The sequence below is a fragment of the Oncorhynchus nerka genome, linkage group LG11 (assembly GCF_034236695.1).
Source record: "Oncorhynchus nerka isolate Pitt River linkage group LG11, Oner_Uvic_2.0, whole genome shotgun sequence".
Lineage (NCBI taxonomy): Eukaryota > Metazoa > Chordata > Actinopteri > Salmoniformes > Salmonidae > Oncorhynchus > Oncorhynchus nerka.
In genome coordinates, this window is record NC_088406.1 from 65072721 (window position 1) to 65085635 (window position 12915).

Sequence of the window (12915 nt, forward strand, 5' to 3'; positions counted from 1 at the left end):
AGTCAATGAATAGCATTCTCACATAGGTGTTCCTTTTGTCCAGGTGGGAAAGGGCAGTGTGGAGTGCAATAGAGATTGCATCATCTGTGGATCTGTTGGGGCGGTATGCAAATTGGAGTGGGACTAGGGTTTCTGGGATAATGGTGTTGATGTGAGCCATGGCCAGCCTTTCAAAGCACCTCATGGCTACAGACGTGACTGCTACAGGTCCTCCGTACAATATCTTTCCAGATCTTTGATACCCTTCATTTGTGCTAATGTCTGCTCTCTTCAATTCAAAACACAGGTTTCCACGTCCGGAGACTGAGATGGCCTTTGCAAAATGTTGATTTTGTGGTCAATTAACTATTTTAGGAAAAATGCTCAGTGTCTTTATCCTCTCAAGGTGAAGTATTGAAAGGTATTGAAAACAGTGGTGCAAATCATTTTGAACTCTTATCATAAAAAATAAATACATTACTTATTACTTTGTATAAAATAATATAATTTTCCAAAAATGTTGAGCACACAAATATAGCTCAGTATGTATTATTTATTTGACAGTCTTTTTTGCTCATCTTTATCAAGGGTGCCAATAATTTTGGACCTGACTGTAGCTCACCTTAACTGTGAAACGAAAGAAACCTCTAATCGTTTCGCTCTCTTACCAGTAGGCATGCTTTTGCTACAATTCACTGACGTCAAACAAGGCACTCTTGAACATACTGCATTGTCCCTGTGTCCCTTTCGAGTGGGGACATTTGCATGCGATGTACGTAGGCAGGTCAGTTTTTTCTTCTTTTGGAGGAGGGGTGGGGGGGGTACAGCATTGGAAGTAGCCTCCATTCTTACTTTTCTCTACCCTATTTACCCCCTACGTGCTCTGCTCGGCTCCAATTCAAATCACAGAGTCCCAATAGCCTAATTGTTGTTGTGAGAGTGTCTCAAGAATTCAAAATAAAAACTTTTTAAGCTCTTCAACAACAAAAAGCTGCTTTGTTTTTGCGCAACATCAACACATGGAAATGTGTTTGCCCAACAGGCCGAAGCCAAACTAACAATTAAATGCGCACATGTTACTGAAACTATAATTCAAGGCCCTTCTCGTAAAACAGTCATTTGATGGCAGTAAGAAACTGACGTGGACTATTGTGTTGACATTGCATCACCACCGACCGTGTCGTCTTTACCCGCCTCGTTCTTTCTCAACGGAACACAAAGGTCTTTTCAGAAGCACCATGAACATTATTTGTGTGTTTGTTCATTCGGTTTGATTCACTTCATAGGCTTAACAACGCTCATTCAGATAGATTGACGGGTTAAAGAGATGTCTCTGTCATGCTGTGAATCACAGGCCTTTTTAATGGTTGTGGGAACGTTTCCTCTTTTTCACTGTCTGGAAAAAGAATGGTTGTGGGAATGTTTCCTCTTTTTCGCTGTCTGTAAATAGAATGGTTGTGGGAATGTTTCCTCTTTTTCACTGTCTGGAAAAAAAATGGTTGTGGGAATGTTTAATCTTTTTCACTGTCTGGAAAAAGAATGGTTGTGGGAACGTTTCCTCTTTTTCACTGTCTGGAAAAAGAATGGTTGTGGGAACGTTTCCTCTTTTTCACTGTCTGTAAAAAGAATGGTTGTGGGAATGTTTCCTCTTTTTTGCTGTCTGTAAAAAGAATGGTTGTGGGAACGTTTCCTCTTTTTTGCTGTCTGTAAATAGAATGGTTGTGGGAATGTTTCCTCTTTTTTGCTGTCTGTAAAAAGAATAGTTGTGGGAACGTTTCCTCTTTTTTGCTGTCTGTAAAAAGAATAGTTGTGGGAACGTTTCCTCTTTCACTATCTGTAAAAAAGAATGGTTGTGGGAATGTTTCCTCTTTCACTGTCTGTAAAAAGAATGGTTGTGGGAACGTTTCCTATTTTCTGAGAATAGTTGTGAAAAGGTTTCCTATTTTTCAGTGTCGGTAAGACGAATGTTTGTGGTAATGTTTCCTATTTTTCTATGTCTGTAGAAAGAAGGGTTGTAGGAATGTTCCCTCTTTTTGTAACTGTCTGTAAGAAGCTGAGATCCAAACTGAGGCTGTTATAATATGGACACCATTGTCTTAAATTTAGCTCCTGGGTGAAGTTTCCCCTCTGTACAGATCTAGGATCAGCTCTCTCTCCCCCAATCCTAACCTTTACCATTAGTATGGAAAATGCTAAACTGACCCCAGATCAGCATCTAGAGGCAACTTCATCCAACAGCTGAATTGTTTATGGCCTCTCCAGTGTTCCTCAGATCATGGTAGCTCATCTCCCTCTGGTGTTTATCCTAAGAAATGCAGCCATGGTTGGAATAGGACACATTTGCCCGCCCTACTACTGACAGAGGCTCATTACCAGGGGTGGAAAGAGTACTGAAATATCCTACTCAAGTAGAGGTACTGTTACTTTAATGACATTTTACTCAAGTAGAAGTAAAATCACTGCTATAAAAAAGTTGCTCGAGTACATTAATTTAAAAAGTACTCAGAGTAAAAGTAATTGAGTTACTTTTTAAATAAAAACATTGACCTTTGATAATTAGCTAATTTCGCTAAGGTTACCTGAACATTGTTACAAATGATATTTTCCATGCATTAAATTGAAAAAGGAAGAGAGTAAATCAAATGTACAGCAGGAACTGAGTTAATTTAAAAAATGTACAAGTACTCCGAAAAGCTACTCAATTACAGTAATGAGAGTTTTTGTAATTAGTTACTTTACACCTCTGGTTATTATTCATCATTACAGATGCTTTTCATCCCCCTATTTGTTAAAATTAGTATTGGGGGAAGTGACCCCTTCCATTAGGGGGATCAAGGATAATCTGATCTGTGGTTAATAGCAATTCCTACTTCGACTCTCCTCAGCTCTTTTTCAAAAACCCATTGGATCAGAAAGCCAGAAGTCTCAAAAAGTATGCAATTGAGATTCTCCTATGGTATGCCAGAGTATTGATCCATACCAATGTCTCCTACAATCATCAGCAAGAAACAGAATAGCATCAGCAACATTGCTCCAACTGTCTGCCTCAGCATTGCCTATCAGAATCTACTTGGTTACTAATATTAACACAAATGAGTCTCCATAATGCTAGAGAACAACTTCAGCCTGTTGCAAATGAGCACATCTGAAATGTACACCACTTTCACAACGACCATTGTTAGGAAACAGTTGTATACAAACGAAGTTACAGAGTTTGTCTTACTAGTACTTGTGAAACTACTATAAGTGGAACTCTCTTCAAATGAAGTTGCTGTTTTTTCTGTTTCATTTTCACATCTTGTTGGAAGGTTTGAAGAGAGGAACAGTCGGGCACTACTTCCAATGTTTGGAAAATAAATATTGCATTAGTGGTAATCATTAGCTTGAGGCTGTCTACAGTACAGTGGCTTTGTGCCCACAAGTTGTGTTGGTATTGGGAGAGGATGGATCAAGTTGTTCCTAACTGCTGATCCAGTTAGGTCTTTTTTACTATCCTAATGTTCAATGGAAGGATTTGGGGTTAAAGGGTCAATCTGCACTTTAAACAATAACAAAGCCATCACTGTTTCAGTAAACAGCTGAGTGATGGGCATGAAGAAATGTTGGCACTTTCAAATTCATAGACAGAGCTATGGATAAAAGGACTGATCGTCCATGATATCCACATGATAGTTTTAACCATGTTTTAAGGTTAAACAGCCGTTGTTTACAATCACATTGTTTACACCGCTCCAGCCAATCCCTAGCATTGCGCATAGTGATCTTAGGCTTGTGTGCGGCTTCTCGGCCATGGAAACCCATCCCATGAAGCTCCTGATGAACAGTTATTGTGCAGACATTGCTTCCAGAGGCAGTTTGGAAATCGGCAGTGAGTGTTACATCCGAGGACAGATTATTTTTACTCACTACGCGCTACAGCACTCGGCGGTCCCGTTCTGTGAGCTTTTGTGGCCTACCACTTCACGTTGTTGCTCTTAGACGTTTCCACTTCACAATAACAGTGCTTACAGTTGACCGGGGCAGCTCTAGCATGGCAGAAATGTTATGAACTGACTTGTTGGAAAGATGACATCCTATGACGGTGCCACATTGAAAGTCACTGAGCTCTTCAGTAAGGCCATTCTACTGCCAATGTTTGTCTATGGAGATTGCATGGCTGTGTGTGCGATTGTATAAAGTTGTCAGCAACGGGTGTAGCTGAAATAGCTGAATCCACTCATTTGAAGGGTTGTCCACATACTTTTGTGTATATAGAGCATCACTCTTGCCACAAAAACAGCCAAAGGGTAGAGGACTGTAACTTGAGGAGTGATTGCGGTCCTAAAATAACCTTAAAGGGGGCACACAAATTATATACCTTTTATTTAGAAAACACTCTAATATAACATCTAATGTAGTATCTTGTTGTATGTTTTATACTGGTTGGATTGGAATTTGCAAGGTAACGATATGGCACGATTGACCCAGTGTTGTTTTGACCCCAATGAAGTTCACCACGCAAGCCTGCTGCCCACGACTTTCCCTGTGATCACAAAGCCATGGAAGGAACCACACCAAACCTGTTAATCAAATCTGTTAATCAATCCCTGTCACATCTGGGAAATGACAAGTAGTAGGACATTTGAGTCACAACGTTGTTGAGTCATCTACTAGGACATGAGTTGGATGACCCGGTTCTGTTTACACGCGGACCCCTTATCTGCAACAAAAAGGAGGACCTTGATCGCATAAATATACCATCAGGGGCCAGAGGCTCTTCATTCTCCAACTGGACAACACCACAACTGGTGTACCAAAGGCTAGTAACATGGCTCCTTCCCTTTTGTCCACAGCCGCAGGCGTTCTTTTGCTGTTCTCCCTCTCCTCTGCAGTAAGTGTCACATTTCAGCGAACCTGTCTGAATTGAGCGTGTTCTCGTAAACAGTGTTCTGCAACAAGAGATAGAGTGGCATCTACTAAGATTACAGACTGTGCTGTTTTGCTTCTGTTCCACAGCAAACGAGGGGAGACTATTCTGAGGACTGCACACCAAGGGACGGATTTGTAAGTATGATTTTTTTTTTTTTTTTACCTTTTATTTTACTAGGCAAGTCAGTTAAGAACAAATTCTTATTTTCAATGACGGCCTAGGAACAGTGGGTTAACTGCCTGTTCAGGGGCAGAACGACAGATTTGTACCTTGTCAGCTCGGGGATTCGAACTTGCAACCTTTCGGTTACTAGTCCAACGCTCTAACCACTAGGCTACCCTGCCGATTGCAGATGGATGCGCCCAGGTACTCTACTCGTTAAGCGGTGTGTGTTCAGGAAGAAATTACCCCGTCTTACTATTTCATCCTCTTTGTGCCGAATACTTATTGACATTGTTATTTAGATGGATTTGTTGCTGAATTATATTCCTCTCACGCAATATGATATGTAGTTAATTCTGGGACATTACAACCAATTTAGTTGGTGCCTCTTCAAAGAACACACGTCATTAAACCTTTTCTAGTTTCTTTGAATCCAATGACGTTTTCCAATACTCACACACCCACTGTCACAATATAGCAATATATTGTAAATATGTGTCCCCAATGGCACTCTGTTCCATATAAACTGCTCTACTTGTGACCAAAGATCAATGCGCCCCGGTCAACAGGCAGCGCACTATAAAGGGAATAGGGTGTCCTTTGCGACACAGACACATCTCTCACAGAGTGTTAAAATGAAAGCATCTGTGTTCTGTGCCTGTTGTAGGGCAAGTACTGCCCGACGACATGTGGCGTGGCTGACTACCTCAACAGGTACAAGCCGGTGGTGGACAAGGACCTTAATGAAATGGAGGACATCCTGGGTAGAATAACCAACCTTACCACGGGGGCCACAGAGAAAGTCACCTACATGAAGGATTCGGCAACACAACATCAGAAGTCTGGTGGAGGTAATTGACTTTTCTGTATCTTTGGTTACTTGACTGTGTTAACCTGGCTAACACAAAAATGAAAACAAATCAACACTATTAGATGTGGTGCTAAGAAGTGGAGGAGTCAGTAGCAGAGAAGTCCAAACTTTAAAGGAATACATCAGTGGCACACTCCGCTTTTCATTGCTACGGGATTTGATTTTATATCACTTCACAAACGGTTTGTCTCGAACCGTCATCGGGGTTGTGTTCAATAGGGAGAACACATTTTGAAACAGAGTGAATCCGGGAGGTAGTGTCTGAACTTTCTACAGTTTGCCCTACTGAAGACACCCAGGTGTTAGGCTCATTTTAAAAGAAGTATAGACTCTGGCCACTCAGTTAGGTTACTGTAACTGAAGCAGGTATTGTGATTGTTCCACAGACGTCCACTACAAAAGGTCAGCCAGCATACTGGATGATGTCCTGCGCTTCGAGAAGACCATCATCTCCCAGGAGGAGCAAATATAGTAAGTCCTTCTTTTAAACCTTTTTTTATTTATTTTTTTACATCAGAATCTAATTTGGTCTCAATTCACTTACAATTGGACTCAGAACTTTTCCTTAGTAGAGCAATTCACTTCTGGAATTGATTGGGATTTAGTTGGAATTGAGCCCAATGCTTGTATGTCTGTCAGCGGCTAAAGCTGGTTGAAACCATTCAATGACATCATTACAAACAATCATTCCCTGCTGGGGACGAATTACCTGCTAAAATTGGAAATACCCGGACAAAGTAAGGGTACAAGTGTCAAATGCTGTGTACTTCAAACACATTGATAGTCAAATCACACACCCGCTGGCTGACCTACGATATAAACCGCAATCTAAGTTTATATCCAAATCACCTGAGAAACATTATCCGTCTGTCCCCCCCCTTCTGCTCAGTCAACTCCAGGGTATGCTGGAATCCAATAAGAAGAGGATGTTAGACCTCAAACAGATGTCCATTCAGCTGGATCAGAAATGCCAAGATCCCTGCAAGGACACCGTGGAAATCAAACCCATTACAGGGAAAGGTAAAATCGACAACGTTCTGTAGGTCGTTCCCCATTTCATCAGAGAGGTTGCTCAATCCTGGTCCTGGAGAAATCGCTCTACGTACCCATCATTTGTCCTTGTTGCTTGTTTAGTCAGAAGCGAATCAATGGCATCAATCAATAGAGGCTGAGCCGATTTGTCCCAAATGCAGTTATATGGATGCACTTTAGCAATGGTTCATGAATTCATTTGTTTATATCACTTGTTGGCATTTCTAAGTGATATTCTTTAAGTGAGGGGTATCAATCCAGTTATATGGATGTACTTTAGATTAGTTTAATGAATTACTTTGTCATTTATTGGCATTTTATAAGGGATTCTTCCATAAATAGGTATACTGTAGCTTTAATTTGATTGATATGATCAAAAATGGCTGTTAATAAATACCACAGAGTGGATCATTACCAGGGACAAGGGACAATAAATCAACAATGCTCAAGATCATAAGAACATAATCAGCAATGTAATAGAGCCAGAGCTCATTTCCATCTGTAGTCCAGGAACAGGCTAAAAACACTACAAAAAACATTGCCTTATGGGAACAGTAGTCTTTGTTATTAACACGTAACAACAGGGTCATGGCATGTCGTTTTCCCCCGTATTAGATTGCCAGGATATTGCCAACAAGGGTGCCAAAACCAGCGGTCTGTTCTACGTGAAGCCACTGAAGGCTAAGGAGCAGTTCCTGGTCTACTGCGAGATCGACAGCTTCGGCCGCGGCTTTACCGTCCTGCAGCGGGTACGTGTGTTCTTCCCTTACAAGTGACACGTTCATTATGGTTGGCCCGTGCAGGATTCAAACCCCCAACCCCGCCAGGCTCCAACCCACTGAGACATTGGAAAGTTGGAACCAGGGTTGGGGGCTAATTACATTTCAGTTATTTCAGATAGTAAAAATTCCAATTGGGATTTCAGTTCCCGGATTGACTGGTATTGACCCACACCCGATTGGAACCACATATTGTATTATTGCCATAAGCACCGTCCAACATATATCTCCACAGAGACGTGATGGCAGCGTGGACTTCAACAAGGACTGGATCCAGTATAAGGAGGGCTTCGGCTACCTGAGCCCAGATGACACCACCGAGTTCTGGCTGGGCAATGAGAAGATGCACCTGCTCTCCACCCAGTCCTCCATCCCATACGTCTTGAGGATCGAGCTCACCGACTGGCAGGGCAACAAGAAGTATGCACTACTAAGTTCTCTACTAAGGCTACTACTAGTGCACACTTAGGGCCTACATTCCCCCTCTCCTGAATAGAAAATGGTGTTCAAAATGTAGTGGGAACAGCTCAAAGTCTTATCCCAGCAGGTAAAACTGGTTGCAATGATGTCACTGCAACCCATTGTAAGGCCGTTATAATGACATCATTGCAACCATCTTGACCCACTGGGATGCTTACCAATCCAATGGTGTCTAGGTTTCACGCTATAGAAATGCTATAAATACCAGATTTTGCTATTATCAATTCCCCCTCAAAGTTATTGGGGGCTTGGTACCATTGCTCTTGCCTATATGACACATTTACTCGTGCAATTCTCTCCACTAAATTAATTAAATATTTCAGCAAGTCAAATGTTCACTTAGTCATTAATGTCAATAAGAGACTAAGTTGACATTTGACTTAAGTGGAAGTTAGGATTTGCCCCTTTAATATATTTAGTCCTGAAATATTTAGTGCCATTTAGTGCTATTTTATATGATGAATTGTGGAAATAAGCAGCGGTAAGCCTTTTTTTTGGTGAGGTGTCTAACTTAAAAAGAATATGTTTCTCCACACATCTCAAACCTCTGGACTTTAATTTGTGGAATAGATTTTCTGGTGCCAAGTTACATAACTGAAAGAACTGACCTCCACAATCAAAGCAAACAACGTATTTTACTTCATGACACTGGTTTTTGGAGGCCATGACCCAAGCCGTCAGGATAGTATGCTGCATTTTAAATGAATACTTTGTGGCCTGTGTGGTCTAGTGCTTTGTGCAGCGGACCCCGGTACTCACACCACAGTAGGCAAATGGGTTCAAATGCCTTTCTGACCTGCGCCGCTCATGCTTTTCTTGTCTTATTTATTCAATAAAACCACACGCGTAAAAAATATAATGTATTTCTTTTCTTTCTTTAGGCATGCCGACTACGCCATGTTCAAAGTGGGTCCGGAAGTCGACATGTACCGTCTGACCTACGCGTTCTACTTCGGCGGCGACGCGGGTGACGCGTTTGACGGCTTTGACTTCGGCGATGACCCCAGTGACAAGTTCTACACGTCTCACAACGGCATGCAGTTTAGTACTAGCGACAAGGACAACGACAAGTTCCAGGGCAACTGTGCTAAGCAGGACGGCTCCGGTTGGTGGATGAACCGATGCCACGCCGCCCACCTCAACGGGAAATACTACCCGGGTAAGGACACACACACGTGCGCACTCTCACACACAGACACGTGCACGTTCTTGCGTTTTTCTGTTTTTCTTTGAAAGAATACTACTCTCCAAGTAACATGAACCATACTAGTTATACATTTATGCAAGTCACTACCAACCTATAGCAATGTCAGTTTTGGGGTTTCTCTGACATTTCTACTGTTACCTTTCCGAGAAGGCCACATTTAGGAGTAGGCCCAACACTGTGATTTTCTTACTTGTAACAAACGTTTCATTGACACTTCTCTCTTTCCGTCTTTCCATCCCTAGGTGGGAAGTACACGGAGAAGGACGCCGGCGAGTCAGGCTACGACAATGGCATCATCTGGGCCACGTGGCACAGCCGCTGGTACTCCTTGAAGGAGACTACCATGAAGATCATCCCCACCAACAGGATCACGGCGGGAGACGGACAGCAGACCGGAGGGGTCAAACAGTTTGGAGGCCTGGGAGACAACTAAAACACATACTGTGTCCTGGGAAAGTTCAAGGAAGCTCGAACTTCCTTGAATTTTTCCGGGCACAGATTAAGCCAAGTCCTAAAACGCACATGGAGAATCTCTATTAAACATGTAGTCCAGGACTAACTTTAGGCCTAATCTGTGTCTGGGAAAAAGGCCCTCTGTCTTGTAACTTGTTTTTATTGGTTCGATCAATTTAGTTTTTTTTTTGCCCTCTTGCCAAAAATATTGTCTATGATCAAATCGCTGTTGTTGGACCTTGGAAGATTGGTTCGACTTCTTCTATTTAGCACCATCTTAGAACAAACTTGATCTACTGTCTATGGAGAATAATTGGATCTGGTTGGTTTAACCAGTGAATAAATGTTGTATTTGTCTACATGTAAGATGTATTTTGTGCTGGTTTTAGATACCCCTGCCCCGACTACATGATCTAAGACAGGGTTTGAACCTGGGTGGTCTGAAAGCCATAAGACTGTGTAAGCCCTCTAAGCTAAAAAGCCAATACAGGGAGATAACATACGTCTTTGGGTCTCAGGCCAAGGTGCCGAATCACCTCAAATAGCATTTAAAAGACCATGCCAATATCTTTATTGTACTTTCCCTGATATCCATTCCTGGTACCACTTGTAATTGTTCTAAATGTGATAAATGATACCCACATTTATATGATATACATTTCATTTAGAAATCGAACAAGCAGTATATGATGAATTGCACATAGGCATCGGATGATAAATGAAATAACCATGGAAGTTGGTGGCGGCATTGAAAGGATTTGAAATAGAAGGCTCTGTGCTGGGAGGACCAAACTCAATCAATTCGTTCAACGATTTTTAGAAGCTATTCTGATTCACTGCTATTTTGAAGTTCTTGGAAATCATCTATTGGAAGTTCTTTGAACCAATATTCAAATGGCCTGGTTTGAATTCTGAGAGGATGTGTCAACGGGGAAACAAACTGACGCTATTAGGTAGGAATGTTAAGTAGGAATTTACCGTATTAAACAGGGTATGTGTGTTTTGCCCACCAAATCCAGGGTCATGTTCAGTATGGACAAAACGTTCTGAGACAGAGTGAAACTATTACAAATCCTGTTATGTCATTTATGCTGTTCTATTACAAAATAAATTCCTACCTGAACATACGACTCAGTCAATCTTTTCTTTCCTACAACACCAACAGTACAGGAATTAGAACCTATACGGTTGTTGTCCCATTGGTGCGTGGCATTACCAAGACAAATGTTTTCCATACATGTTTTGAGAAGAACATGTTGTAATCATTGTCACGTGATTTACTTGACTGTGCATGGACAAAACCATGTTTGGATGTAATTCGGTAGATGTGGCACTATGACCAAAAAGCCTCTGAGGCTCTCGCTCTTTCTCCCGTCTAATCAGAGGGATCTCAGAAAGGCCTTGTGTACGGGTGTGTGCATGTTTGCTTATGTGTGTGTGTGTGTGTGTGGGTGGGTTTCTGCTGACTGGTAAGTAGGCTATGTGTGGGTGTTTATTTGTCTTTGTTTGTACATTGCACAGGTCCCCTATGTGAACACTCTTTATGTCAATATTACCCAACATGCATTGCATTTTCCTATCAGCATTTTTCAACCAAAAGCCAAAATTAGTAAATGAATGTATTTCATAACGTACTGCTGCAATTGTCATCAATTTACAATCACTTTTCCATCCAGGAGATAAATGGGATCAGGGAACACTTTTATTCAACACTTTTGGATAGTAGTATCGATGTTGGTTGAATAGAAGTCCACGTCTCTGACAGACATTCCATACTTGTTACTCATATTGAGTCAAATATGTTAGCTGCAATATGCTTAATCATGTTTTTGAAGCATTGGACTGCAGGGAAATAACACAAATATGCTAGAATCTACAGTAGAGATTAAGAGATTTCTGTTTGCTTCTTGATTGTGATCGAAATACTACCTGCCCTCCAGTACACATAACAGCACCCGATGTCAAAAGAAGGCCAAAAAAAGCATCAATGAAAACAACCACCTGAGCCACGGCCTGTTAATCCCGCTATCATCCAGAAGGCGAGGTCAGTACAGGTGCGTCAAAGCTGGGGCCGAGAGACTGAAAAACAGCTTCTATCTTAAGGTCATCAGACTGTGAAACAGCCATCACTAGCCGGCTTCCTCCCAGTTACTCAACCCTGCACCTTAGAGGCTGCTGAACTATACATAGACTTGGAATCACTGGACACTTTAATAATGGAACACTAGTCACTTTAATAATGTTTACATACTGCTTTACTCGTCTCATATTTATATATTGTATTCTATTCTACTGTCTTTTAGTGAATGCCACTCCGACATTGCTCAATCTAATATTGATATTTTCTTAATTCCATTCTTTTACTTTTAGATTTGTGTGTATTGTTGTGAATGGATAGATAATACTGCACTATTGGAGCTAAGAACACAAGCATTTCGCTACACGCACAATAACATCTGCTAAGTATGTGTATTGTACCAATGACATTGGATCTGATTTGAAATACACATTGAAAATTGCCAAATGCAGAGGTGTGTCTTGAATGGGGGTCATTTAGAATTGAGTGTATTAGACACATATTAATCAATGTACTTTCCTTGGCAAACATTGTTCAAGTACCAGAGTTTCCAGAGGTTTTCAAAAGACAGTGTTGACGTATTCAGAACATAAGGCACACGATGTCACAGGAAGGCCAAAAAGATGAACCACCCGAGCCACTGCCTGTTCACCCCACTATCATCCATAAGGCGAGGTCAGTACAGGTGCGCGTCAAAGCTGGGACCGAGAGACTGAAAAACAGCTTCTATCTCAAGGCCATCGGACTGTGAAACAGCCATCACTAGCACATTAGAGGCTGCTGCCTATAGGCATAGACCAGGAATCCCTGGCCACTTTAAGGAATGGAACACTAGTCACTTTAATAATGTTTACATATCTGGCATTACTCATCTCATATGTATATACTGTATTCTATACTATTCTACGGTATCTTAATCAATAATGTTTACATATCTGGCATTACTCTTCTCATATGTATATACTG

At 41.4% G+C, this 12915-nt stretch overlaps 1 protein-coding gene across 1 annotated transcript; it reads left to right on the forward strand.

The window, feature by feature from the left end:
• The first annotated feature begins 4725 nt into the window (after positions 1-4725).
• Positions 4726-10995, forward strand: LOC115137335 (fibrinogen gamma chain-like). The gene is made up of 9 exons (XM_029673619.2): positions 4726-4849; positions 4975-5022; positions 5718-5901; positions 6308-6392; positions 6811-6941; positions 7569-7702; positions 7968-8152; positions 9094-9371; positions 9662-10995. Exons 1-9 carry the CDS (start codon positions 4787-4789, stop codon positions 9850-9852), a joined length of 1299 nt encoding a protein of 432 aa, XP_029529479.1. The 5' UTR covers positions 4726-4786; the 3' UTR covers positions 9853-10995.
• Positions 10996-12915: the final 1920 nt, after the last annotated feature.

Bases quoted from the DNA above. Each gene is read 5' to 3' on its own strand.
- LOC115137335 (XM_029673619.2), top strand. From the start codon at position 4,787: ATGGCTCCTTCCCTTTTGTCCACAGCCGCAGGCGTTCTTTTGCTGTTC. The intron at 5,023-5,717 runs GTAAGTATGATT...TGCCTGTTGTAG, and splicing joins GCACACCAAGGGACGGATTT to GGCAAGTACTGCCCGACGAC. The intron at 8,153-9,093 runs GTATGCACTACT...TTCTTTCTTTAG, and splicing joins GACTGGCAGGGCAACAAGAA to GCATGCCGACTACGCCATGT.